Genomic DNA, 27,992 nt, shown 5'->3' with positions numbered 1-27,992 from the left:
CTTGATTAAAAATGAAAAAACGCTGGAACAGGAGTGCATTTTTGATAAGGGACAGACCAGCGTTTCCCGATGGTCGATGGGCAGATCGTGAAAAATTTACGGACCAGACCGCACTCCATCGGTTTTTGCTTCCAGCGCTTCTTTCGCTGATCATCTGCCTGTTTTTCCGTCTCGTTTATTTAGTTGTATGTTAAAACGTAGAAGAATGTCGCAAGATGGCCCGAGACTCGGACAGAATCCTGTTCTTTTTCACGAGATTTGTTTTTACGAAAAAAGTACAGAGTAACGATGAAATAGAATTTCATATCAATAATACTCTTTTATGTTTCATTATCATTATCATGATGATTATCGTCCTAATGCTGACAAGGAGAGATGATAAGTCTCTGTTTGTATCTTACTTTATAAATTCTTCGAATATTTTGTACTTTTTCAAGATTAATTTTTTTCAATTTATTTCGATTTATTTATTTTTTTATTTTATTTATTACCATTTTATTTATTATAGCGTTTCCATATATTTTTACAATTTTACGTATGACATTTGACATGTAAGAAATTTTTACACCAAGAATGTAATTTCTCGAAAACAAAGGGCCATACACCCAGACCCTTTTGGGGCTGTTTCCCTATCAAACTAAAGCATCGAATGCGCATATACTCAACCCATACGAAATCTACATTGAATGTATGTATTATGAATTGTAATGAAATTATTGAAATTCTAGTTTTATAATATGTATTAACATTTGAGTTGACAATTATAATAGCTGTTAAAGGACTTTGTTTCTTTTTTATATTTAGAAACTAATCAATAGAAAATACTCTGGATATTTATATGTTTGCCATAAATCTATAGACCTTTGATTAATCTTCGTGTTCATTTCTGCGTTTTCCTAATCTTCTTCTACGTGCACACTGAGAAATTTACTGAGTTGTGTATCGGTAGAGAAAGATCATCATCGATAACGAAGCATTGTTTTCTTTCAATCGTTTCAGTGCGTTATGAGAACATTAGAAAAAAATGTATTCTTATCATTAATAATTGATAAAAAAAATACTCTTTCGACAGTCGAAAAGCATCGTTTTGAAAACATTCAAAATATCTCATATTCATACCTTTGATTTATTATCGAGCTGACGTTGCACTGTAAATTTTATCGTAGAAAAATATAGTAAACTAGAACGAGTGTAAAAGGAAGATAAGAAAATATGAAGTACAACGACAGGAAGCTTTGTAATGCAGCGAGTATCACGGTTGCTTTTCCATCCAGGTGATCACGGTTCGAACCCTAGCAGGTTCGTCCGATTTTTCCATCGATTTTAAAAGGCTGCCCGAACAATTTGGTTAATTACTGGCAGATAAGAGCGAAACAAGCGTTTTAAAAATTTCCCTCGGTTTAAAAAAAGTTGGAGAAAAAGAGAAAGAATACTTTGAAACGAGTTTCGTGGGATAACGAGAGAGAATTTTTCTTAGAAATGAAAGCTCGGTTAAGGGGTGTGTAATTAAGCAGAAAAGGATTTTGCGAGAAAACATTCTGAAGAAAAATTTCCTGCTAGTTTATCCAACGATAAACACGTGAAATGTGTTGAATTTCATTGGAGAACAACGATCAAAGAACAGACGTGTATCTCTAAAAACGCATGATATATAAAACGAGAAACTGTAAAATGAAAGACAGGAAGCAGAACAAAATAATGAAAAGCATGAACACTGCATGAAAGGAGAAAAGTAAGGTAAAAATGCAGTTTCCAACAAACGTAAATGTTTGTACGTTAAATCTAATCTCTGGCCTTGGTCGAAAGATAAGAAAAGATCGACTTAGACTTGTAAAAACGATATGAACACTGTCATTCGCACAAACAAAGAGTGGCGTCGCGAAAACAACGTAGTGTTTTCAACGAAGAAAATATTTTCGCAAGAAACAATACCAAGGAACAGGATACGCACGAGCACAGTTTTTTCAAAGGATTTAGTTCTATACAACGCTTGATCTATTCCCCTCTGTGGAGAATTTTAGCGTTAAAAATGGAGCTTGGTAAATTCGGTTACACACCACGTGTGTAACATCGTTAACGTGGTAATTTGTGTTGGGGTCGTGCATCGTTGGACATCACGTGTAACAAGTTGCTCAACGGATGATAAGCGAGAAATAAAGTTTTTCACGCGTGATATAAAACGCGTAACTGCCCTTCGAAATGAACAGAGAACGAAGGGATTGTAGCCGGAGAGCGATTCGGAACATTCTACACGATGATGAACGTGTTCATAATTCCGTTGCAGCCGTGTTGTGTTACCGTATGCGCCCTCGAGTTAATCAGGCTACGTTATTAGCGATAAAATCCCTCGGTAAATCACATCCGACAACGCCTTTCCTCGCTGTATTACACGCAATAAGCGTTATTAATATTTTTAGGCGAGTCGGCTACGCTTTTTACACGAATTTCTCCGAATTTCCGCCCCGTTATAGTCCATGGTATAATTTAGTTGTCGCTGTAATTCCCTTGTTTAGTTTTATCACGTGGAAATAAAAGCGTGTCTGTTGGCCGAAGCTTAAAATTCACAAGCTAATAACAACTCTGTTATCGACGCTGTTTGTCCACGGTAAAAGTGCCTTCCTTTTAATTACGTTCACGGCTTGATGAAATTGCCGGCAACAACGGGATAACGAAGCGCAGAGATAAGGTTCGAGCTTGAGTAATTTCACGATGATTAATCTAATACACATTTTCATTTTCTCGCTACGATTTATTCGAATTCGTCGTGACGGATTAAAATCATTTTCGCGAAATCGCGTTTCCTCATTGGCGAGATATAACAAAGACGAGGAGCTGAAACGTTAAGAACGATGCAAATGCTAATAAAATAATAATCACGATTGTTTTCAGTAAGAAATGTAAATGTAAATGAGTAAATCTTATCGCAGGCTAGATAAAAGGACGAAAGTAGAAACGAAAATAAATTTTTAAATAACTAACAACACGCATCCCCTGTCGTTTATTCTCTTCCTGAACCCGCAAAAGTGTCGAACGCTGATGCTTTATACCGTTCAAATGATAAGCCGGTACAAATATCAAAAATTTCAGAAACCACTTTCTACTGCATACTTTCTCTTTGCATTCTGACATTTATATACATCGTTCAACTCCACAAATCGATCAAAAGGATCTCGTACGAGGAGGATAAAACGATGAAAAAAATGGAATATCACGAGAATAGACGGAGGAAATGGAAGTTAGGCAAAGGAAGAAACGAAAATCCTGAAACTCGAATATTGCGCTCACGGATTGCACGTGCGATAGGAAACTGTCGACGACATCTTCGATAATTAATGCCCACCCTAGGGGGTTTAATTGATCCGGTTCACCGTTCGATTATCGAAACCCCATCTTTCACACCGGCGCGGTACGGCACAGTGTGCACGGTTCTCGCGTCTGACCTGTAACTCTCTGCCGATCCGTATTCCCTTCGCTTTATCCTGTCCCTTCTTTTTTCCATTTTCAATCCGTCCCTTTCGATTCCCGGTCCTCATTGTTCTCTTATTTACCGACCCCTTTCCTCTCCCGTTTATCATCCACCTTTTTATCCGGTTCTTTTCATCCGGAAAGTCAATCAGCCGCGACGAGGCAAATGTTTCTCTTGCAGTTTCCTTTTTCGAACGAGTCGAAATCAAATTTTTCCGCGAATCTAATTCTGCAATAGGTAGTTTGCGTCACTTTCAAAGAAATCGACGTTTGATGTGAGCGGTAGTTATTTATCAGATTTGGTCAATGCATTTTCCGTGCTTTTGCTGCCTTAACCCTTTCGCTTCGGCAGTCCAGTCCGCCGAAGTACTTTGAACGAAACGAAGTCATTGAACGAAAACGCGTGCGTGGTTGTTGTATATACGTTTTCCGAAGTCTTAAATAACAATAATTCTTGTAAGAACCGTATATGAAATATCGTTTCACTGTCAACGGATTTAATAGATTTTTTAGCATGAAACAGTATACGGTCGTTTGGATGTTTGAAATATATCGCGTGGAACGTTTTGATGTTGTTTCAACAATGAGTATATTTAAGAAGTGATTAATCCAATATATCAATAAAATCAACAGAAGATGTTCTGCTGATAATGAAAAAATATATTACTGACTAGAGATAGCACTTGTATATGCATCATTTGAATGTCGGATATATAGGGTGCCGGACCCAGGAGTCGTCGCGTGGTTGTGCGGCGTTTGTACCCACAGGTTACCTCGCGGGTGCCGCCTATAAGCGGCGCTCGAAGCGAAAGGGTTAATAGAAAGAGAGAGAAAAAAATACTGTGCCATAAAAAATCAAATCCAAGGACCATGCAACGGTGAGTCGCTTAATGACTTTTTCGAACCTCGTAGAATAGTTTTTCGTAATTTTCTCAAGCAGATGGCCACCGGTGATGAAAATTCCATTTTTAAAATGAAAAGGTTGCCTATGTCGAAGCTCGCTCGTTACAGTCAATAAGTAGAACGAGTCAATCTTTCTATCATTGCATTGCCTTGAACCAAAATAACCAAATTGAAAATGGAATGCCAAATTAGTATCTACATTGAATTAATATCGGCAAGCACCTTTTTTTTTTATTATTTAATTTGTACTTTACAATTTGTCCAGCTGGACATTTAGTAAGTTTTTCTAACTTAATTGTTAAATAACATGTGGATAGCTACCCCCAGCGGGATACCATCTTCGAATTTTATTTCTTTAGTGAGGTGAGTGGGGTGTTTTCTTTCTAGTTTTCTTTCTATGAGGGTTTTGCTCGCTTCAGCAGCCAGCTGGTTTCGATGTGTTGCCGTTCTTTCTTTGTATTATATTTTTCTGTGCACCTACCGATTTCTTCTTTGACCGTTGGTGTTTTTAAGTCTTTGCGTATATCCTCGGGCAAGCACCTGTGTACCGTATTAACGCTATTGAGATATGTATAATTTTATGTGCTAGACTAGGTTAGATGCGTAGTAGTGATACTTGTATGTGAATATCAGTGTATGGAAGTATGTGTGTGTCGAAAACAAATGAATGTAAACTGTTCAGTCGGTTAACAGTCGGGTATGGAAGAAAGTGCTGAGACGCATGCAAGTGTGTATCGATGAATATCTTTGAAATCGTTTATCAAATAAATATATAATTATTCTAATATGAGTTATAAATGTAAATTTAGTGTTTCTATACTATTATTTCGGCTATTAAGATCCAAAATTCTCAACAAACGTTATTAACGAAAGCACGCACGACCGATGGCGAATAATATGCCACGAGATAGCAACGTCTTACGGCCATTCGTTCGAGCGAAGATTAACAAGCCAGAAGCGACAAGTGTTTCACTTCCTCTTGCCTCGCGATATTTCAGATTACCACCCCCTTTACCTCGTTTTCATAATGTCGTTTCCGTAGCAGAGTGGAGACAAAGAAACGAGCGAATTAACTGGAGTCCCTCTGTTTGCAATGAAAATCCAATTTCGTTTGAACGCGGCTCTTCGAACGCGGCCAAGTTTCCGAGTAAAACTGATCCGGCGTTTATGCCACGGGTAACCTGCCGCGATAAATAAACGGGCTGTCCTCTGCCTACAAGAGATGGTAAATGTAGAAGAAGGCGGAGAATGGAAAAGTGGCTGAATTAAACGAGCGACGTTAACTCGCTCGTCTCGAAGCCCTTTGTCGTTCCGTTCTACTTTATGAAATCTTCGCGTTGACACGCTTACAATACTTAGAAACTTTAATCCGCCTGTTTGTCACGTCCCAGTTTTGCTTTTGTTTGCAGTTAAGATAAATCGGAAACACCATCGCGTGGTATGTTTAAACCATATCGCGTTTGGAATTCACAAATTCCATTAGCAAATGCGTCGAGGATTCAAGCTACAGATCTGACGAGATCGAGTTGTATCTGAGATGGTTTGCTCGAAACCAAAGTTCATTGTCTCGTACTTATTACGTATTTTTACGGTGTATCCAATTGTTTATAATTATTTTGTTAATTTATATCCTTAATCTATCCTATAATACGCGTTATTCACTTGCTTTACGGCTGAGTTTATTTGTTTGTAGGCTATACCGGAAAGTTTTCCGTGTTTTCTTTTAACGGCAACGATATCACAGCTGATCCTGAGTAATTAATTGATGCGGTTACACGGCTTAGTAGCCAAACAAAATTGCAAACCAGCGTACGAAGTATCGTTTATTCTATTTATCTTCCTCCAGAAACTTAATGGAAAATTGAAATTTAAACACGAAATTAAAGATCAAGGATATACATATTTCCTTTTTTTTATTTGGAAGAATTTTACAATCAATTCTCATTGAGAATTATAAGTAAATTATTCTGGCGTGGTATTATAACTTGAATAATAAGAGTCTATTGTATATTTGATTCTAGTTGAATCTACTATTTAAATCTAATATACATATGAAATATTCAAAGCGAATTTCCTTTTACTTTGTTAAGGTTCTATCTTCTAATAAAGAGAGAGAAAGGAAATGCGTGGATGAATGTATAATATTAGGTTGTCCGAAAAGTTTCTTTCGTTTTATAAGGAAATAATGGATGCACAATATTTTCCGTTTTATATTATTTTATCGAATTACATATCCATTTTGTTCTATCAAAATAAATAAAGATCAGAACGTTCAATAGATTATTTTCATGTTTATATAAAAATGCGTCGTTGTAAAAAACGTGTCTGTAAAAGAAAGACACTTTTCGGACAACCTAACAGACAAATATATTTAAGCAACTTTAAGTATAAGTATAATGTGTATGCTAGTCCAGATCCGCACGCTGACAGCGTTACTTTACGAAAGAGCTTCGAAGCCATGGATCTATGGGTATTTATACAATTACGAAAAACTGGCCTGTCTGTACCCTGTTGCACCATCTGTGCAACGCATGTTCCTAGAAAACTATGCGGCTAAGAGACCCTTCAAATTGATTTAGTTCTAAACAATACTCAATGACTTCGAGGGCTAAGAAAACTAAACTTTAGAAAAGATGTACAGTTTTCCTTGAAGTGAGACTCACTTCAAGATATTGAATACAGTAGACAGGAGGCGATCCAAGTTTCAATTTAAGTCTCATCATTTCCTTGAGTTTCCCCGTAAAAATATGAATTTGCATAAACACTCGCAGTCGACATGTTTCATCTATAACAATATGGAGATTATTTAAAAATGTTATTTAAAAATTTCAGACGAAAGCCTGTTAATTGACAAAGCACTTTCTCGCAAGTGATTTCTCGCGAGAACATTGAGAAACGCGTGAAGCGAACTATACGCGAACTACGAGCAAATACCCCGGGAAAAAGGGCATGTGACTTGGGCGTAAATCTCGACGAGGCTTCGCGAGATCCTACAGAGGATACAATCCGACCGAGTGATTCGTCGCTTCGTGAGAATGAAAGAAGGTTTTCAGAATCGAATGGTAGAAAGAAGGAGCGAGCAAAAAGGTGGTAGAAAACGGTAGGAAGAATTACCAAGGATTCACCGTTCACAATCACGTGAAAGGTTACGTCGAGGCTTCATCCAATTACGTCGACCGGATTTTAAGCTGTTCCACCGGCGTTGGATCTGCCGTTTCAGCAGCGATTCTATAAATTACGAACTCGTGGAAATATTTCACCGCTTGCGGGGCCGAGCGTAGGAAGAGCGAGAGGATGGCTACACGTTTCTTTCTCTTTTCTTTTCGCCCCTTGTGCTGTGGTGGTACGGTCATCCGGCTACTTTTCTTCCGGACACCGTGAAAAAGGTCAGGCCGCAGTTTCCTTCCTGGACTGGGAGAAGAAGCCGGAAAAAGGGAAAGCCAGGGACACGCGCGCCCCGCAAAAAGGGTGAAAGCATGGTTCAAGGAAGGGTAGAATGTGAAATCCACAAATGGAACGGGCAACCTCCTTCTCGTCTTTCTTTTGGCGCGCTTCGACTGTTACTTTCTTTTATTGAATGGAAAAAGAAAAAAAAAAAAGAAAAAGACGAGGCGAATAAAATGAAAGAGAAAGAGGGATGCGTCGAATGCAATTTCACGGGACGACATGCGGATGTCTGTTGTTTTCCACGTGGTTGTTCTCCTTGTTGCTTCTCTCTCGTGGCAAGCTTTTCCCCGTGTCTGGCAATCGCGTCACGATTTCGTGAGTTTTATTTGTAATTTCGGAAGGCGCTGCGCGGATTTGCTACCGAATATTGGCCGCCGTCGACGAACCGTTTAAACTTTATCCTGTGGCAATTTAGGCGTAATTTCCTGAAATACTCTCTCCTCTCTTCCTTTCTCTGTGACGTTTCGTCAGAAATTCTATCGAGGTGAATCGATCCGTTTGCGAGTTTCACCCGTCCCTTCTCGACATCGAGTTTGCATTGTAAATCGTCAGCTTGTAACGCACGAAATATCTAACCCTATTTCGAACCTTTTCTTTTTATATATTTAAGATACTAACTTTCTTCATTTCTACGTATACGAATGTACCTTTTATAGAATCCCGTGAATCGTGACTCGTTGGAAACGATCAATTTCACGCGTGACAATGTACTAATACAAATTACAGTAGACGCGTTTTTTCCGAATCTTTTATTGTACGCTAACATTGTGGGATCTATCACAAAAAACGCGCGCTTGTTCACAGATTCGGCGATGGTCATCTCGAGGGCAAATTTGCCCGATTTGTCGATTCATAAATCTATATCTGGCTCTGGCAATACCAACGACAACGTGACACCGGCAACAACTGTAACGAGAAAAGTGACAGCGGTTCGAAAACTGCTGTTGAGCCGGCGTTAATCCGAATTGATGACCGTGGTTCGTGTCGGCCGACTGATAATAAATAAACGCGAATGGCGTGAACACAAAAAGCACACACGCACGGAGTAAAAAACATGAAAGAGAGAGAGAGAGAGAGAGAAATAAAATTTCTCGTGGGAAACCGACGCCGATATTACCAACCTGTGGATACGCGATACTCCGTGCGGCAGATCACGCGCGAAAACGAGTGGTGAGCCTCTTAAGAGCGATAGGCCGCTCGAATTTCGAGTGCACTTTACAATAAATTTCTACCAACGCAAAATTGGATTTCCTTCATCTTTTGTTTGCCGCAGAGCGTCGATTATCGACCAACGTGTGTGTTTTTATTTTTATAAAGCTTTTGCAAACACGAATGCGGTGCAAAGATTGCGCGTTCGAAGCGCGAGGGTGAACTTAAGATACGAAAAAGGCTGGAAATTTGGAAATTCTTACAGAAAAATTTCAGGGAATATTTGGCGTTGAAACGTGGCAAGACATAGGAAACGATTTTCTGATTGTTTTACATTTTCATTTGGGACAAGGTTTCTACATTTTCGCTTGGAACTGACTCTAAACAGTAGCTTTTAAAACCTTCGGCTTTAAAGAAAACGACGGCGAAGAAATATAGTTTCGCTGTGCCTTATATTTTAAGTACAATATTAATCGTCGACACACAGATTCCCGAAATTTCCATCTCCTCTGTCAACAAATGTTGCTTCATTCCCAATTACCTTCGTTCCTCAACATCACCAACTCTGGTCGGAAGGTTCCTTGTTTTCCGCGGCATCCGTCTTCCTAAGTCGGACGATAAAGAGTCGTGGATCGTCGTAGAGGAGGTGGACTAAGCCACTCTAGAGGGAAAGAAACTTTATCGTCGCTGTCAGTTTCATGGTAAACGAATGACGCCTTTAGCTGCCTTATCTATCCGTAATTTTTACCCTCTTCCGTCACGCGGTGTAGCCTGCATCATTTTTTTTCTCTCACCTCCAAACCCGCCCTCTTCAAGGGGTTCGATATCGAGCTTTTGGGCCGCGTGCAGGTCATCCCTGTTCACGGCCGACGCGCATTAATATCGTCGCAGCGTTGGGGATACCGAGAAGCTCGGCTCTAATCCGTCAAATCCGAAAAGCTTCGCGAAATAAATGTCTAGCGCGATGATACGGAGGGTAGGAGGGAGCGAGTGACTGCGTTGGTCGATACCGTGCGCCACCCTGGGATCCGATTTTAAATATAGTTCGCATGGAATCGAATCGATCGACTCGTTTAAAAAGCAGCGATATTTTCCTTTCGGGGAGCTAAATTCGTGCAATTGTAGCGACAGGTTGAGATTTTCTGAACGCGTGTGATTTCTATGGGGTGTGGATTAACATTTTAGAACGCTAAAACAACGTGGTTCACGGTAGAATATGATTTGAATCGATTAGAGACAGCGATATAGTTTGTAAGTAGAATAAGACGGTACATGGTCAGGCAGATGAGAAACGGGATAAAACGCGGCTTGTGCGATGTTTTATAGCCAGCCAGGTCTATGAATATCATGTATGAGCGCAGAAATAATCGAAACAGAGACTGTACATCGACGTCAGATGGCGCGTTCTTTCTATCGCGAAAGTTGCTTCCAGAGGGAATAAAGTTTCGAAGAACGAGCTACCAGGAGCGGCGGCAATTGGGTATACGATGGCCGCGTTTAAGTGGCCGTTTTTCACGTCGCCTCGTTGAATATGTATCTCGGTTTTCTTCCATCCCCCAGCTGCCTGTCCTTCTGCGATCAAAAACAAACCGCTAACTCGTTAATCATTTCCAGGTAAAAACATACAAATTGTTGAGACCGAGGAGAAAGCAAAAATGGCAAAAGGACTGGTTTCTAAAGCGAAATGAATTATTGAACGTCCGAGTTTCTACAATCGTACATGCGGACCACTGTTCCCAATCGTATCTGCCGAGACGCAACAATATTTCCACGGCGGGGGTGATTCTTCACCGTGCGACAGATCCGCTCGGAAGCGAGTCGAAAATTGCGCGAGGAGCCGTCAGAGGAAGACGTCACATCCACCAGGCACTCTCTAACGCCACGAAATTCCCATATCTTCGGCTGACATATCGTCGCGCGGCCTTTTCTTCGCTTCTTCCGTTTCTTCGCTTCTTCTCTTCTCCTCTCTCTCCTCCATACCGCATCCGCGAAGGAGTACGACAAGCTTCTTACATAAATCACAAGCGTTTAACCCCATTTCGAAAGAGAACTGTCGCGTGTACGTGTTTGCGTTGAACGGCGGAACAGGCTTAGAGCCTCGAGAAGACGATGCGTCGACCGAGCTATACTTTAAACGAGCCGCGTGCTTTATCGGCCGCCTATTTCGCGTGACGAATCACGCGGCGTCTTTCGTTTTTCGATCGATTAATAAATCGATGGATTAATAAAGGCTCGAAGCAACCTGGTGTCCGATCCTTTAGTTCGATAAGCAATTTTGCAAACGGGACTCTTCAACGCCTATATTTTCTTACTTCCTGCGGAAAAGCACTTCTCGTAAAAATTCTGACGATTTAATCGAAATTCTTATCTATTTGTTTATATATTCTTACTGAAAGCGCTAGTCTTTGAATACTTGTTACAAGTTTCCGTATATTTCATTCCACAACGTAGTGATAGTAATTTAGTATATACTTTCTCACTATATACATATAACGTAATATATAAAGATACAAAAAAGCAATAACACGACACTTATTCGAAATTTATATTGGCGATCACCTAGTCGAGTTCTTCTTTAACGGTTCAAAAGAAATAACCAACGAGAAGAGATGTGTTATATCGCGATGGGAAGAGTATTAAAAAGTTAACGACAGGATCGTACGTCAAAAGTCGGAAAGAAAAAATCGCGGATAAGAGAGGTTGTTGATCCATCCGTCGATCTTTCACTTCCTCGCGTTTGCAGATCACGTACGAAGCCGGGGACCTCGTCAGAGGTTTGTTTGACGAGGGTATCCCATCCTCCGGCGATTAATCACTCGCTATTAATTAACCAGGCAATCGTTGGTCCCCGAGTGTAGAGTGTTGGAACGCTTCCAGCGTGAGTTCACCCTTTTCAAGAGAGCCCGTGATCGCTGCTTTGTACCAAGGTCACGGTCTTTAACTTTCATAAGCTCACACCCGATCCGTTAATTATCGTCAACTCCTTGGATTAATCGGTTTAAAAAGCGTTACGTAAACACGTTCAGCTTTTTATCGATTTTTCGCTACTTATGACTCTATCGTGTTTGAGATATACTCCGTGAAAAATTCGTATAAATGTTTTCTTATGATTTCGATTTATGAATATCTATGCATTCATTTATGGAAATTTAATACGGCAAGGATAACACGGAAAGATGTGTCAAATATTCAAAGTAAAGTATTCGTCACACTGTGAAGCAAATCTCTAGTTAAACTTTATCTCTTTGAATCTTATAAAAATATGAATTTGCATAAAAATTCAGGATCATTGTGTCAGATTTGCAAACAGAAATATTTCTATTAAATCTTCTTACATCTATTAATCTTCTTAGATTAAAGATCCTATCATTTTTACTATTTTCTTTTCCTCCAAGTATTACTTGTTCAAACTGTTCTTCAAATTTGTGCTTCACGAATCTTGACTCGTGACTGCACGAAGCATCACAGAGATTCCTATCCCTAGCTTTGATATGATACAGGCTAATGATGGAAAGACAATGGACCGTGACAGTTGCACGGCAGACGTCGCGGTTGTTTCATCGACTGAGCTATTTGGAACAGACCATTCTGCAGACTCTCTATTCATTTCACCCTTAGCGCAAGACTCCAGACAGCAGTAGAATAATCTCACGCGTGTCATACCTCTCGTAGTTCACCTACCGTCGCATCAAAGACGGACTACTCGCCTGTGCTGGAGATGACTTTGGACAAATCAGATTCGCACAACTGTTCAAAACTGCTTCAGCTTTAAACCCGAAAGTGCTTCGTCCTGTAGAATAAACTTTTACGTATCATAGAAACAGATCGCGAGGTGCTTTAATCAAAATTCTTTGGAAATTTATCGTTGGCAATTAGAGATTCGAAAGTTTCGCGAGAGAATTGTTCAATTTTCTCTAAGGCTCCTTACCAAAGGGAATAATATCGGGAAGAATCGAATAATATCGTAGAAGGAAATTGTCTAAGGGCGAAAGTCGTTGATAAAGGAAATCGTTATTTAAACGAGCAGGGTACGAGGTTGCCCCCGTAATTAATAACCGAACAAGTTGCCGCTGCATCGAGGGTAATTTCGGTGATTACTTTGGCAACGATTACTGTCGGGGGACTTTGCGCGCGGACGTGATTCTGAAGTTTCCGTGAGCGGCGTGCTAAATCGTTAATTACGATCAGCGCGATTAATCACTCCATTGGCGACGACGGCAATTTAACCAGGCACGCTGGCCAACACACGAGATGTAAACAAGATTTAAAGGCGATCTGCTGTAAAATACAATCGTCTGGTTAACGATCGAACATTTTTCCCACACCACTTCGTGCAACGTTTATTCTCGTTTGCTTGGTTTTTCGAATGAAAAAAGTAAAGACGATAAAGATGCAGGAGCTGGTGAAATATACCGGTAAAAAATTTCATGGATATTCGGAATCGAGTTTATTCTTCCATCTGATATATTCACGTTCGTCTACGCCAAAAAAGATCGATTCTCGACGCGATTAATACTTTTTACAAGATTTTACAAGGTTTTAAAAAATAATAATAAGGTTTTAAATAACAACAAGTTTTACAAGATTTTAAAATAATAATAGATACAACTATCGGACAACGGAATCGCGAATGCGAAAACGGGACCGATTGTCAACGAATCGACTGGCGGCCGTTGATTTCTCATTTTTCCATCGTTCATCTATCCTTCACATTTTCGCTTAAACGAATCTAACCGGTCATCGCGGTATTAATCGATCGGTCAATGGGAATCACTCTCTGTTGATCGACCGATGATTTTTGATCGTCCACCATTTTTCGCGTTTTTCATTCGTCGATACACCGCTTTGGTGAATGTTTCTGCTTGGAAATTCGATTCTTTTCCCCGCGTTTGTATATCCCGTATCGTCAACTCGATTATTATCGTCGAACGCTGCGTGAAAGTTTTATGGCCGACGATTACTTAACAATTCAGCCTGTATCTCGCCGTGATGGTAATTCAACAACGAACAAACCCCCCACCCTATTTTCTTTTGCTTTCAATAGATACAATAAAATATATATATATTCCCTCGCGAAAATATTTTAGCTCTCACCATAGAAAACTAAACTGTTATCGTTATAGTGTACGCGTTATGTAAAATATTTTGCAACTTCATTAATACTATAATAACACGACTATCGTCATAAGACACATACAATATATTCGTAATAAAAATATGTCTGTGAGTATTCGAATACTTTGATACGACCCAATAGATAAATACAAAATTCTTGAATCCGATTCAGATCGAACTGATAGCCTTCGATTTTTTGAAATGAAAGGACGACTGTGTTCTTGGTGTCCGTTTAACGTTTAACGTCGACGGGAAGATCGCTTTCTCCGTTTTCTGATGGCCGTTTCCACGACAGCGTAGTATTAACCACACAGTCTCGACTGGCGGCTCTCTTGGCCCAAGTTGCATTAACTTTCCGGATCGCGAGCACCCTCCAGCGAAATCCAATTCCAGGGAATGCGGTCATTTTCGCGTCTCTTTCCGTCTCTGTTTCTATCTTATGTCGCCGTGGGCGGGACTTCTCCGATTACAGGGCACCGCGACCGAACAAATGGACACGCTGTTTCTTTCGAACAGGAGCATCAGGAGAATTGCTTTTAGCCGAGCATTTCCGGAAATAAAATAGGTTCCACGAGGCCATCCTTCAAGTGAAAGTCTTCGATCTCGATCGATAAGTGATTTATGTAACTAAGAAAGCGTCGAGGGATCTTTAATTCCTCGCCCAATTGAAAGCATCTTCGACTTTAAACTGATCTTTAACTTTTTAAAACTGATACTCAAGTCTGAGCAAAGTCGAACAATACAGAACTTGGATCTTTGTTTAGGAAACATCTGACAATCCTCATCCCTTAATCAAAGGGTCTAACAAATAGAGACGATATTTTTTAAACTGGTCTTCCTTCTTTTGCTATTAATATGTTCATCCCAACTTATATACGTTCCCTATTCGGTTATGTGATATTATATAATTAACGCTACTACAAAAAACATGTTAATTTCTTAGATGAGAACAACGGAAGACTAAATTGATACACGAGTGAAGAGCATTAATTGTAATCTTTTAAACGTTTTTTAAAGGTAGATCTTGGATCTACTCACCGAATAATTCACTTTGTATATAATACTAATATTACAATATAAAAATTGAGGGGCCTCTTAAAATTATGTCTTCCTTCAATAAGACATCCGGAAAGAAAAAAAACATAGAGATTGAAACAATAATCGCCAATTCATTTACCGTTGTATCGAATAAATCACTCCAGATCCAGAGACTCGATACCGATCCAAAGGAAACGTCGAGAGGATCTCGCACCTCGGCCGAAACAATCGCATGGACGAGACATGGCCGATCATCGTGGTGATATTCGCTGGACAGACAACCGCGAAGGTGTCACGTCGTCCAACAGTTACACGCACACACACAAACACACGCGTATGGACACATACAGTTGTGCAAGCACGGACACATAGTAGGACAGAATTTGGCTCGATATCGTAGCCACGAGCTGGGGAGCGGGGCAGTCGATCGTGCCACCGGCAGGCCGGCCAACATAACGCATTCGTGTTCACTGGCACAGCCGGGGGATTACCAATGAGGCACGTCGGATTACCGCAGTTAGCGGTGTTCGTTAGACCACTATTTTAATTAAGACTATTATACGCGCGCTCGGCTATTCGTATCGCGGCGTCGGGACGGCCGTTACGTGCGCGAACCGTTAAAACGCGCAGTCCCCGCGACGTCGACTCGTTTCGCGGCCTATCGATTGCGATTATCGACGCGCCGCCTCCGATTCCGCATGATTGTTTCAGAGAGCAATGTACAAGTATGGTATGCACCATTATACATAGATACATCGTTCGGTGAAACGAGCAAGTTAGTTAGTTCCGGCTAGAGAAGGTTTATGCGTATTTTGAAAACGATTTTAGGAAGATTAAGAGACAAGAAATATTTAGCGCAGATATAAGTTGGAATTCATGCGATATTAACTTAAAATCAGTGGAAAGTTCGTTTTCAATCTACTGTGGAATCTTGGATCGTGAAAGTTCGCGTATAACGTCGCGGCAGAATAGGGGGATCATAGTCAGACCGCTCCGCAATCTAAGGTACTGGAGGTTACGACGTAAAAATTGAAATAGTTGGATTTCGGGTTACTCTATAGGCTTTATACCTTTTATATCTTCTGTTCTTATTACATTATTTCATACTCTCATAATGTGTTAATTTTCGCATTCCTTTTGAACGATAAGCTAAGTTTTGACGTTTATGTCTTTAACTATCTCTAAATTTTAAGCGTTAAATGCAATTGTACTGTATATAATGGTTCAAATAGTTCACGTTCTCCACAGTTGATTTTACATATATTTTTCTTTCGTTATTATTCTCGTTACTGTTAAACATTCTCGTTACTGTTACATACACATATTACACCCAATCGACCGTTCGATTGCCAATCTATTCACGTACCAATTTCTTCCCTTTGTTCATCTACGCTTCTCCACTTTCCAATTTTCCACAACACTACCTTAAATTCTCGCTCTAAAATATTTACAACGCACATAGAAAATAAAAATACAAATTTTGCTCACCTGGTAGCGATCAATGGACAGGTGATGCTGGGCGAGGCCCAAGCTTCGGGACTCCAAGGAGCGCATTCGTACAGCCTCAATTCCCGACCGGAAACGGCGCCGAAGACGCTGCGCCATCCACCGGTACATCCACCACCGAGTGCGAATCCACTTCCGGCTCCTCGCGAGGTGCTGGCGCTGCTTCCTGCTCCGTCCTCGCTGCTCTCGCTGCTAGCACGTCCGTTCTGTGGACAGATCGCGTAACACGGCTCGTAAATCTTCTCTGTGCGTGAGAGTGGGATACGCGGGGTGTATGCACGTAACCAAACAGCCGGCTGATCGCAGCGGAAATCGTGATCCGGCACGATTCACACCCCGTCGAGAATGCTTCTTTCGGCGACACGCGCGAGTCAAGGCGAAGCGTGAGCTCCAGGCAAATTTGCAAGCCGCAGAAATTATGCGAGACACCTGCTCGGCCACGATAACAACACGTCGCTGGAATTTGTGATTTCTCATTCCCTCGAATGTCACCATGTATACTACTATACTATACTTCTGTTGGTATATATACTTCCATTTATAAGTATCGTATTGTATTGAGACACCTGCTGATTTCATACAAAATAGATGAGACTGATTCAGATCAATGAGCAGAGAGTTGGAATGTCGGAGTTTTGCATTTGTGTAGGATAAGAATTCAAAATGAATAATAATTTGTAGGTACAGTAATACCCGGATGTATTGCATTCGAGCGGGAATTGTTCATCCATGTAAAATCGAGCGAAAGCCCGTACGTTCGATCAAGGGGTGTAACCAATCGTGTCCGCTCTCGTGTTGTACGATTGCGGGAGGATTGTTTGATCGATTGCTTATGAATTTGACTATATTTATACACAAACTAGCGTGTATATGTGTATGTGCGTTTTGAGATTGTGATTCTAATCGATTCTGCCTATTCTGACGTGACTGAGTTCTCGTAGGTGTGATTTTGTTAATTCTCAAACTTCCGTGTAATTTTCGCGTGATTCGGTTCTCTGATAGATTCTTAGTAGATTCTACAGATTCTGATCGAAAATTGTCTATTTCCGCATTCTTTATACCTCGTACCTTTCCTTTCATTGCACGTTGTGCAATTGAATGGAAGGAATCGATACCCCTTAGAAGGTGTTGTCTGAGGGTGTACGTGGAGGTGGTGGAACGCACACCTCTGTAGAATGTTCGAGAGTGTCCGAGTTATGTTGCGGAAACTGTTAGGTCGGCCGTCGCATGACCGATTAGAAACTCTAAGGTTTATGACAGGGCCTCGATTATTGAGCTACGGAGAAGTGCTACGAATAAGTTGAAAATACATCCTATTGCAAATCCGTTGAATTACTCCCGTACCATCTGACCGCTGACACGCAGGTGGTCGTGGCGCTAAAAATATATTTCTTGGAAATAGCGGTTGCTTTCAACTGTGGCGTAAACCTGGCTTAACGGAATTCTTGGTACATCGTGTCATAACATTGAACACACTATATATGCGGAGTGGTGATTTCCCGACAATTGACCAACATTATCTGACTTCTGCTCAATCTGCTGCGGGTGTATTGTGGGCACCACTAAGAAGTAGACAGTGCGAATAAGACAAGATAGAGTGTAATAAGACGACTGTAGAATCGGGACATTTCTTACTCCTAATGACATATTATATACTTCTTTAGTTTAATTAAAAATTGTTGGACAGATATAGTTATATTTGGTATCATTTTTATCGCACGAGTCTCAATAATTTGACTAAAGGTATTTAGTAACGATATAATGTAAGATTTTAAAAATTATATTCTTATTTCGGTAATTCGATATTGGATTAAATTATTGTTCCAACAGTTCTAGAAATTGTTACGGATAACTCGTGAACATATTCGTCAACATATTAGCGGAAAAATTCGTCACCATACATTCCGACGCTATTCTACTATGTGCAAGAGATAATAATTATTTGTGCTCGCATTTTTGTAGTTTAATTCTAGTGATAATATCCTAGGTAGATGGAAAGTGGTTGGAAAACTGAGTAATTTGTGGGATCATTTACATCACAGAAATGGAAATAAAATTTCCCTTTATTATCTAAGCTTTCAAGTGGCTTTCATTGGGCTTAGTAACAATGAATTTTAAACATTCTGATAGTTGTCCACGAATCATTATTTTTCTATGGCATTCCAATATTCATATCTTTTTTATATTTATATTTATACTACGCGAAAGTGATGGTATAGCACGATATTGCCTTTACACGTTCGACGAGCATGTAAGTAGCACATGAATGAAAAAAAGAGAGAAAAGGGGGAAATTTTTCAGCGAACGAAAGGAAACAACGATAGACGGGATGCATTGGCAGTTTCTTTCCACTTCTAGTTGCATTCCAGACATGCGTCGTTCGTAAGCGACACGGACGATGGAAAAAACGAAGTAAACGAAGGAAAGTAAAAAGAGAGAAAGAGAGGGAGAGAGAGAGAGAGTGCGCGCGCGCGTGTGTGTGTCGCCTGCCGTTCGAGAAATGTAGCCTCATAAGTGTCAAGTGCATTTTCCCGCTGCCACTTATCCGGGAGACAATATCGAGCGGAAGGAGAGAACGCGTGGCTTGTGCGCCGGATACAACCATGTAAACCCTCTCTCTGTATAACGGGCTGGTGGTTTTCAGTACGGCCGGAATGCAGGTACGGGTAGATGGAGGACATTGTATCCTCCATCTGCTCCCCGCAGGGATGATACATCGTGGATTAATTGAACTGTCGAATATTGACATTCCGCTGAAAACGCTGCGTGTTTACGCCGTGATGGTTAAATCACGTGTCTCTGGACAGCGTGTGCGAGAACATCCTTCTGGATGCACTCGATTCTCCGCTTCATCCTTTGACCTTTCCCCACCCTATTCTTTGAATTCCTTTCGATTTATTTGCAAATAGTATTATATCAATTCGTGATTTCTTTGTTTTTCTCTTAAACAACGTCGGAACGGTGGGGTAAAACGACAATGGAATTCTCTATTATGGTCTCTCTGTTGTCCGCACGTACTACTCCCTAGTGAAAACGAATCGACACGTTGCCCCGCTTCCTTTGCGACCCGTTTCCCCAGGATCGTTTAATTACTGGCTCCGAGTCTGCGGTTGGTCACCGCTTTTTTACATTTCACCGACGATCGTGCGTCCGACGTAGCTCCATTAAGTCGTGTCTTGGTGCGCAAAGGGACGCTATCCGCCGCCGGTTAACCGTCGATTATTGCAGCTGCTGGTAAACGATAAAAGCGACAAGCTTATCCAATTTGTTCCCGGGGAAAATCGACGACTCGTCGTGACCAAGTAACGGTAATTAGCTGCGTCCGATACAACCAAGTTTCGCGGCATCCAACCGGCAAATACTTCGTTGTCTATCCACCGTGCCCCTTTGATCTCTTTTCTGTCCGCGTTTCAAAGCTACGGCCGTATAATTTTTATTTCATCGATACAGAGAAGATTTGCTGTTTGTCTCGGGCCGATCTCGTTCTGCAACCTCTCCGTTCCATTTCATCAAACAGCCCGATGAATCCGACAGCATTTAATATTTCAAAGCGATCCAACGTTTCTGGGCCGCGATAAAAGCGGCTTATCGGTGAATCGCCTCTCTGCATCGATTTAACGTCGAACATCTTTCCGATAGCTGCAACGTCTCGACCCTAATTCTTGGACCGAGACATTAATTTCCAAGCGGTCCGTTATAAACACACGCCAGACCACCCATCTAGGATGAACTCATTCTCTCTCTCTCTCTCTCTCTCTCTCTCTCTCTCCGTCGAACCTCTTTAATATTTGACTGAGAACGATATAAGATGGCGAGCGACGAAAATTACTCTGTTTACGAAGCGGGCTTTTAAAGCACGGCGACGATAATGGACTGCATTTTGTCCTCTCTAGTAGTGAATTATTCGCAACTAATCCGGCCAGCATGCAAGGGGGCGGCAAAGGCGTCTCTTGTAAGGTATGAAAGAAGCTACCGCATGTTTTCAGTCATGGGAACAAAGACCTCGTTAAGGATCGATGAAAATTTCACGCGGTTCGAGGTTCCATTGACACCGTTCCTAGAGTCTGCTTCCGGCTTTACTCGATAAAATGAGAAGGATCGGCAGAATTTACCATTTATGACGTGTACGTTACACGGTTCTCTTAATGGCGCCACAGTTTGCCAAGATTGTAATGGAGGTGTGAATTTCCTGGCGGTGAAATCATTTCAAAGACACGTGCTATTTAGGACAGACGTGATAAGAGTATATCAGTGAATTCAAGTGTCCTCGAATATTCTACACGGTAGAATTGTTGTCTGCTTTTATATTAAGATAGTGAGCATGAAATTACGCGATTCAGTAACCAAGATTTAAAGATCATTTAACGTTGGGATAAAATTGTTCGGGTCGATGAAGAATTCAACTTTTTCACCATACGTGTTCACGATTATTTGAAGCTTTCAGCTGTTTCAGTTCGTGTTAACCTGAGAAACTTCCGAAAAGCATACGAATAATAGAAGTTATTTGTAATTTTACTAAAAGATTAAATTTCTAATTTTTAGTTTCTCGGAGGAAATTCATTGTGAAAGGAGATTCGCTAGAATTTCTTTCAAACGAATTCTAAAATAGAGCAGACAGAAGAAAGTGCAGGTGATAATTGCAGTATAAAGTCTCTACTCGAACAGAGTTTAGAGGAAGAAGCAACTTTTCTCCGCGAAAGAACAACGTTTTCGTTGCGAGAAAGAAACGGGCAGGAAGTGGGGCTGGAAAGCGTTCCTCGTTCTTCAAGAAAATTAAGCCAATTAACCCCTCGAGCTCGAGGAAGAGAGAGACTTTCTTTCAGTTGGCAGTGATCCAGCCACTCTGCCAGACTTACATCGGCCTGTTTCTGAAACAAAAAAAAAAAAAAAAAAAAAAGAAAAAAGAATCCTATCGTGCCTCTTGGCGCACAATTCGTCGTCGATGAAACTTCCAACGATACGTCTTTCAAAACCATCTGCGCAAACAACAATTATATTGCAACGCGATTAACGAAAAAATAGCGTTGTTTTTCATTCTTTTTCAATAAGGTAAGATATTTTGATATAGAATAATTTGGGAATTAAAATAATACATATAAGCATGGATATTACAATATTAACTGAGAATATTATAATCAATATGATAATTATATCAATAGCGAACAAATTTCTTTTATTTTGAAGAATAGAAATTATATCCTAGATGTAAGATTATTCAAAAGAAAAAAAAAAAAAAAGAAAAAGAAGAAAAGATATAGTTTGACTGAAATATCCTACTGATACACCCGAATCTCTACCTGATCCTGTTTCACGTGGTCTCTGTCCTTTCTTCCCTTGCTACTTTGTATTTTTTGAGAGCAAAAATAAAAACCTCTACTCGCAACGGTATTCGCACCGTCAACTGACGCTCAGTCTGGAACATTCGTCGGTCGATCGCGATTCTTTTCCATTCATCAACCGCTGTTGTCGATTCTGCAACGCTTCGCGCTATCGCGCCGTGGCAATAATAACGAGAAGGAATAATAGTGGCCGTTGAAAAGCGCGATGAATATGGTTCGTTGGAGTGCAGTCGATTCGGGCTGGTATCGACGAGCGTTTCTATGTCGAAAGAGAAACGGAAGCGATCGTTTCCAACATTGTACAATTTTATTTTTAACCAGGCTTTTCCAACCAGATAAAAGAAATATCTTTCCATCGGCGAAAAAAGTCATAACTTGGATTGAATAGAAAATCTGATTAATCTTGCGCATTGTTTGTACGCTTGATGGTGTTGTAAGAACACACTTCAGGATACTCGTCGTATTCGTGTTCCATTGAGAAACGCCACTTATCCAAGTATTCTTCCGGAAATTGTTTGCGTGCGATGGAAACGTTCCGTGATATCAGAGATTTATTGCCGCGTTAAGGGCCTTCAAGGGATGGGGATACGATCGTTTTTACTTCAAATTAATGAGTGCCTCGAGATCTCTGCGGTATACACGTGGAGGTCTTACAACGACTTCGATAAGACGAAGAAAAACACAGTTGGTATCTCGAATCTGCTGGTTTAACGATACAGAAAGATCGGTCCTGTGAGATAGCATTATTCTGAAAAAGCGGAAAGCTTACAACATTTGCATGGTAATACCGTACTCGTTAACGTCACTCTATTAAACGACGATAAAAACACTTTAACCGATGATACCAACAACGACCCTCTATATGGTGAAGGCAGACTGTACCTCGTCGTCGAAAAATCTATTTAACGTTCCTTCGACTCAGCGTCGTTTAAAAAGAGACTCTGGATAACCGATGTTCCGTGACGGGGCGCTCTAAAGGGGTTAATAAAATTGCACCAGCAATATGCATACTTCCGGAGAACTTGGAGAATGGCCGGTGGGACGAACAAGCTGACGCCTCTTGTCTCCAACAACCTGATCTTCTTTTCTTTTCTTCTTTTTCTTCCCTCTGCAGACGCAGTTTGTTCGAAACTTCGTTTGCACTCGGTTAAGGAAAGTTAGGGAGGGAAAAAGCGCGCTTAGGCAGCTCGTCTGCTGCCGGCTAAACGCTGATTCCGGAACGCTTCAACAGACGGCCAAGGACTAACTGAATCACCTTACTCCATCGATATGAACTCAATTTCGCGTTGTTTCGGAGCGTGCAGTTAATTTTAGCATCGCTCGGGACGGTGTTGATACCGGTGGCTCGTTTTTGATGCTGGTCTTTGGATACCGTGGACGAGAAGATCGGAGCTTTTTTTCTTCCTAGGGTTGATGGGTTTGAGATAATAGCGTTGGGGTAAATTGGGGGTTTCAGGGACGACGGTTCCTCAGGAATTGTCTGTGTTAACTTATAGTTTCCAAAGAGGAAACTGTTGATTTTGTAAAAAGAAGGACACTTCGAGTATTCTATGTATTTTAATATTTTTCTTTGATCAGTTCAACGATATATATAAACTTTAGCAAAATTATTGAACAGTGAAAACGAAGAGAAAGCAGACGAGAGCGATTTGAAAATTTAAACCGATGGACAGGATTGCAATTTATTCAGAGAATGTGAAGGTTTGATGAACCTTCTGAGTGGTGAAAGCAGAGATTCAATGAGCGAATCGGGTTAAAAAGTAATTAGATCGGACCGCGAGTTCGCTAAATATTTACTGATATAATTCGCAGCCAAGCGCAGCTTTTCATTAAAACGAAAAACGTTCCCGTGCGAATGGAAAATTCGCTGGGATTTCTTAAATTTCATCATGCAACTCGAAGCCAACCATTCTCTCTATCCTCTGATATCGCAAATATATAATATTTATCGATTATTAAATTAAATATTCCGTTCTACGTTGTTTTCGTTTATTCTAAAACACGTTATGATTTTTCGAATGCAGGAAAGACCGCGAAGCTAAACACGGCGTTCCATCAAATTTCGATGTTTTGCCGCGTAACTTAATATTTCGACGGGCTTTTAAACGAGATGGTGCGCGTACGGTAACGAATTCTTTAGAATTTCCATGGTTCCACAAAGGAAAAAACCACGGCTGTACCATTTCGATGTAACAAACGGACGAAAAATCACGCCTCGATGGGGGAATTCTGGCATCGTAAATGGAATTTCGAACCGTTAAATACTCGCCGATGGCGTGGCTGTGTGCGCGAAAAAATAGAAGAACGCAACGGGAAAACACGTCGGCGAAGGTTCAAACAAATTTGCCCGCAACGTATGCTGATTTTCGGAACGCGTTCCGTGCGTTATCGAATGATTCGCGGGAACCGCGGTCTTGTTAGCGACGCGTTGCAAAACGCACTGTGATCGGTTTACATTTTATTCAACATGAGAGACAGGCTCGTGTACACGCACACATGAAAATCTGCGTGAACGTGAATATAATGTCTGCATGTGTTTATTCGGCGTATTTTGCCGTGTAATAAAAATCGCTAATATTTTCGTTACCACCTGACCGGGGAACGAATGGCACGCGTAATAAAAAGAATTATTATCGAACTCGATGTTACTCGAAACTTATTTTACGTAGCCAGGCATCAGTGTGTGGGCGCGAAAAAAAAAAAGAAAACAAAAATGAAAACTGCATCGAGAGTGGAAAAGCGTACATATGTTCCAAACCGTTTTGCAGGATAAAGAAAATATTAATAAAAACCAGCATTGCGTTTGCAAATCCCGATTCATTTGTCGCATTACGGACGATGATTTATTCGCGCATATATTCCTCGATTAATATCGAGCTGTGCATCCGATTACAGCGAATCAATGACTTATCGTTCCTGCGTCCATCTCCGATCCATCTACCTGTGCAACATTTTTAATCGTCTATCCGAGTTCTTTTTATACCTCTCGTTAATCTTCGATCGACTGGAAAAAATTGTAACCGCTTCGTTCTTTTGTTACAAAAAGGACGTATAAGTCACTGTTGTACATTTTTTTTTTCTTTTAGTTTCGCTATTCGATTATTTCGCTTTTATGATCCATGTAAAAAGAGCAAAAATGTCAGTACAATGTATTTTAAATGAGACGTATGTTTGAAATTAACGTCGAATAAAATATTATCTTTTGTTCGGCGTGTTTCAAAAGCAGAAATAAAATTTCGCATTGTCCATGCCCGTAATTTTAATCTGAATTGACGACAAAAATAATTCCTATCCATTATGAAAGAATTGAAAATGTAAAACGAAGAGAGAAAAACGATGAACCGGATCGTACGAGGTCGTGAAATTTCTACATTCCCAAAATTCAAACTCGAAACTCAACTATTCCATTCGTCCCCGACGCTCCGTAACTTTAAACCAATCCTTGCATCCGCAATTTAGCACACCCTCTCTATTCATCTCTCCCCTGATTCCACGCCTCGTGATAGTCCTCGATCGTCTCGAAGGCAAGCGGAAGACCGTAGCCAGCAAAGGGAACGCAGAGTCAGCGAGTCGGGGAGAGCCCGTAGGGGTGGAAAGAGGGCGGCAGACAAGACCTCGCGGGTGGTTCAAGTTCGCCTATCGACGCCGCCGGTATTTATTCGACGTTCGCCGTTCACCCTCTGGGAACGCGATTGTAACTGCTCTTTTAACCCTCCGTCGGCGCGTACTCGAGAGCGGCTGAGCGTGGATAAGGGAGAAGTTATGGACACGGAGGCTGCGTGAGCTGTGAATGCGAAATTCGAGAAGTTTCGCGGTAACGGGATAAAGTAGAGGCTTTGTAAACTCAAGGGCGTGTAAAGAGTTGTTAGTGTACAAGGTGGGGGCAAAGTAGCGTTTGCAAATTGTAACAGCCGGAATTTTTATCGAGATACGCGCGTTCTTCTACCAGCAGGAAATCTCCTATTTTCACGAGATTGCGTCGCTGGTTTTCAAACAATCGGCCAAACGATGGAAACAAAGGTCGCGGCTCGCACGGTGGCGGCGTCGAGACAATTTCAATTGGCTTCGTTTCTAGCAATATCGACGACGTTTCTCGTTATTATCGGCGTCAAAATCGACAGCCGCGTAATGCTACGAGGTAGTGAGAGAGAGAATAGAAAATACGAAAAGAAGGAACGAAGAGGAAGTAAAATCTTGTCGATTCCTCTGGTCCCTTGATAACCTCCGCCGTTCTTCCAGAGGGGGATGTTTCCCACCCTTTCGATTCGAGGATGTCGCGAAATACCCTCCCCCTCTCTATAGCTCGCTTTAATATATTTCTCTCTTTTCGCTTGATTCTACCTTGCTACCCTCTTGCTGGTAGATTGCGTCTCGGTGACGAGTAGCAGAGGCTCCTTTCGCTCGATTTCCCGAGCACGACACAGACGAGGCGAAATCCGCGTCGCCGCGCGCCGATAAGGCGTCGTTCCTTCGGTGACAACTGCTCGATCGCGAGCTGCGGCCCAGGAGACGCCCTTTTACGAGGCGAATTGCCACGATACGAAACGCGTTGAACGAACAACAATCTCGAACATTGGTAACGAGTGCCTGGAAAATGTGTCTGTTCTCGGAGAACGCGGTGAAATGTCCTGGATACGATTTTTGGAGAAACGTTACGGTATACATGTAGGTGTGAAATATATGGTTATAGGAGAGATAGAGAGGATAGCGTTGTATCGCAATTTCCCACGTGAATTTAAGGGGTGCGATAGAAAAAGGGTTGTAAAAATGACAGCGACCGTTGGCAGGGATAGAAATTGAGAAGATCGGCGAAATCCTGGGTAACGCACGAGAGCCAGCGATGCATCGATCGTATTTGTATCGTCGAGCGAATGGGGTGAATGCTTTATGACCGCATTTGATAAAATCCTGGAAAATGCGTGTATAATATGGAGGGGAAAGCAGGCTGAGATATAAGAACTTTTTTTCTCTTTTTGACAGAAATAACTCTTCTTGAATGTAGCTAAAATTATTTGATAGTCAAGAGAATTTCGTTCTATATTTGATAGAATCATTGTTCCAATAATCGTTAATCTTAAAGTTACATAACAAATTAATATGTCGCGTTCTTAGGTAGAAAATTGTATTACTTTAACGACAACTAACGTTCCTTCTCGCAAATAAGAAATCAGTAGAACAATACTATAATAATAATAACAACATACAATACTATAATGATAATAATAACAATAATAAGTCAGACATGCCTCATAAGCATCGCTCAACAACTTTATACAAAACATACATCGCACTATCCAATTTCAATGAATCATCATCCTCCATTGGTATATCACCAATAAAAAAAGAAACGTTTACCGTCGTTAGTTCTAAAATCATACAATACACTATCGAAACATGCACATTCGAACGTACAGAAAACTACCTTCTCACACGCACACACTATCGTTTCCATTATACCATCGCATAATAAAATTCCATTGCTTTAACGACGAGAAGATTCCTTCTTCCCAGCAAGAAGCCAGTAGAACGAGTCAACCATAAACCAGACACGCCTTGCAAATGTCTTTAAACAACGCTACATAAAAAATACCTCGTTCCACGCAGTTTCAATGAATCACTTATCCTCCATCCGTACATCCTGTATTTCATCGAGCAGAAACAAAAACATTCGCGAAAGATTACCCATAAGAAGACGTGGGTCGGTTCATTCGCAGCATTACACGCGAATAAATGCATAGGGGATGGTTGATGCGGTCGGGGAGCATTTCTGCTTCAGTTTACTCAACGTTGTCTACTATCCACTCGAGGCGATGTTCGACGTCTGGCATGCGGGTGAGCAACGATGGAATAGCGAGAGTGTTGCCGCGGGTATAACCAAGGCGAGAAGGGATGGTTCGAAGATCGGTTGGGATGGGACGATCGACTCTGTTTGAGAACGAATACTGGCTTGTGTTCTACCTAATAGCGAACCATAGACGAGACCCGCACTCGCCCTTCCGGCATGGCTGTGAAAGACCATCTGCTTGCTTC

At 41.1% G+C, this 27,992-nt stretch overlaps 1 protein-coding gene across 2 annotated transcripts in view; it reads right to left on the bottom strand.

Moving 5' to 3' along the window:
* Nucleotides 1-27,992, bottom strand: part of LOC100643455 (beta-1-syntrophin) — a 348,794-nt gene that overhangs the window by 13,198 nt on the left and 307,604 nt on the right. For both annotated transcript variants that reach the window (XM_003398124.4, XM_012312423.3), the window contains exon 5: nucleotides 16,606-16,829. In XM_003398124.4, coding sequence (XP_003398172.1) covers nucleotides 16,606-16,829 — 224 coding nt within the window. The remainder of the gene's footprint in view (nucleotides 1-16,605; nucleotides 16,830-27,992) is intronic.

The sequence above is a fragment of the Bombus terrestris genome, chromosome 10 (assembly GCF_910591885.1).
Source record: "Bombus terrestris chromosome 10, iyBomTerr1.2, whole genome shotgun sequence".
NCBI lineage: Eukaryota > Metazoa > Arthropoda > Insecta > Hymenoptera > Apidae > Bombus > Bombus terrestris.
The sequence above is the reverse complement of the archived record's forward strand: the minus strand, read 5'-3'. Positions and strand labels throughout refer to the sequence as shown.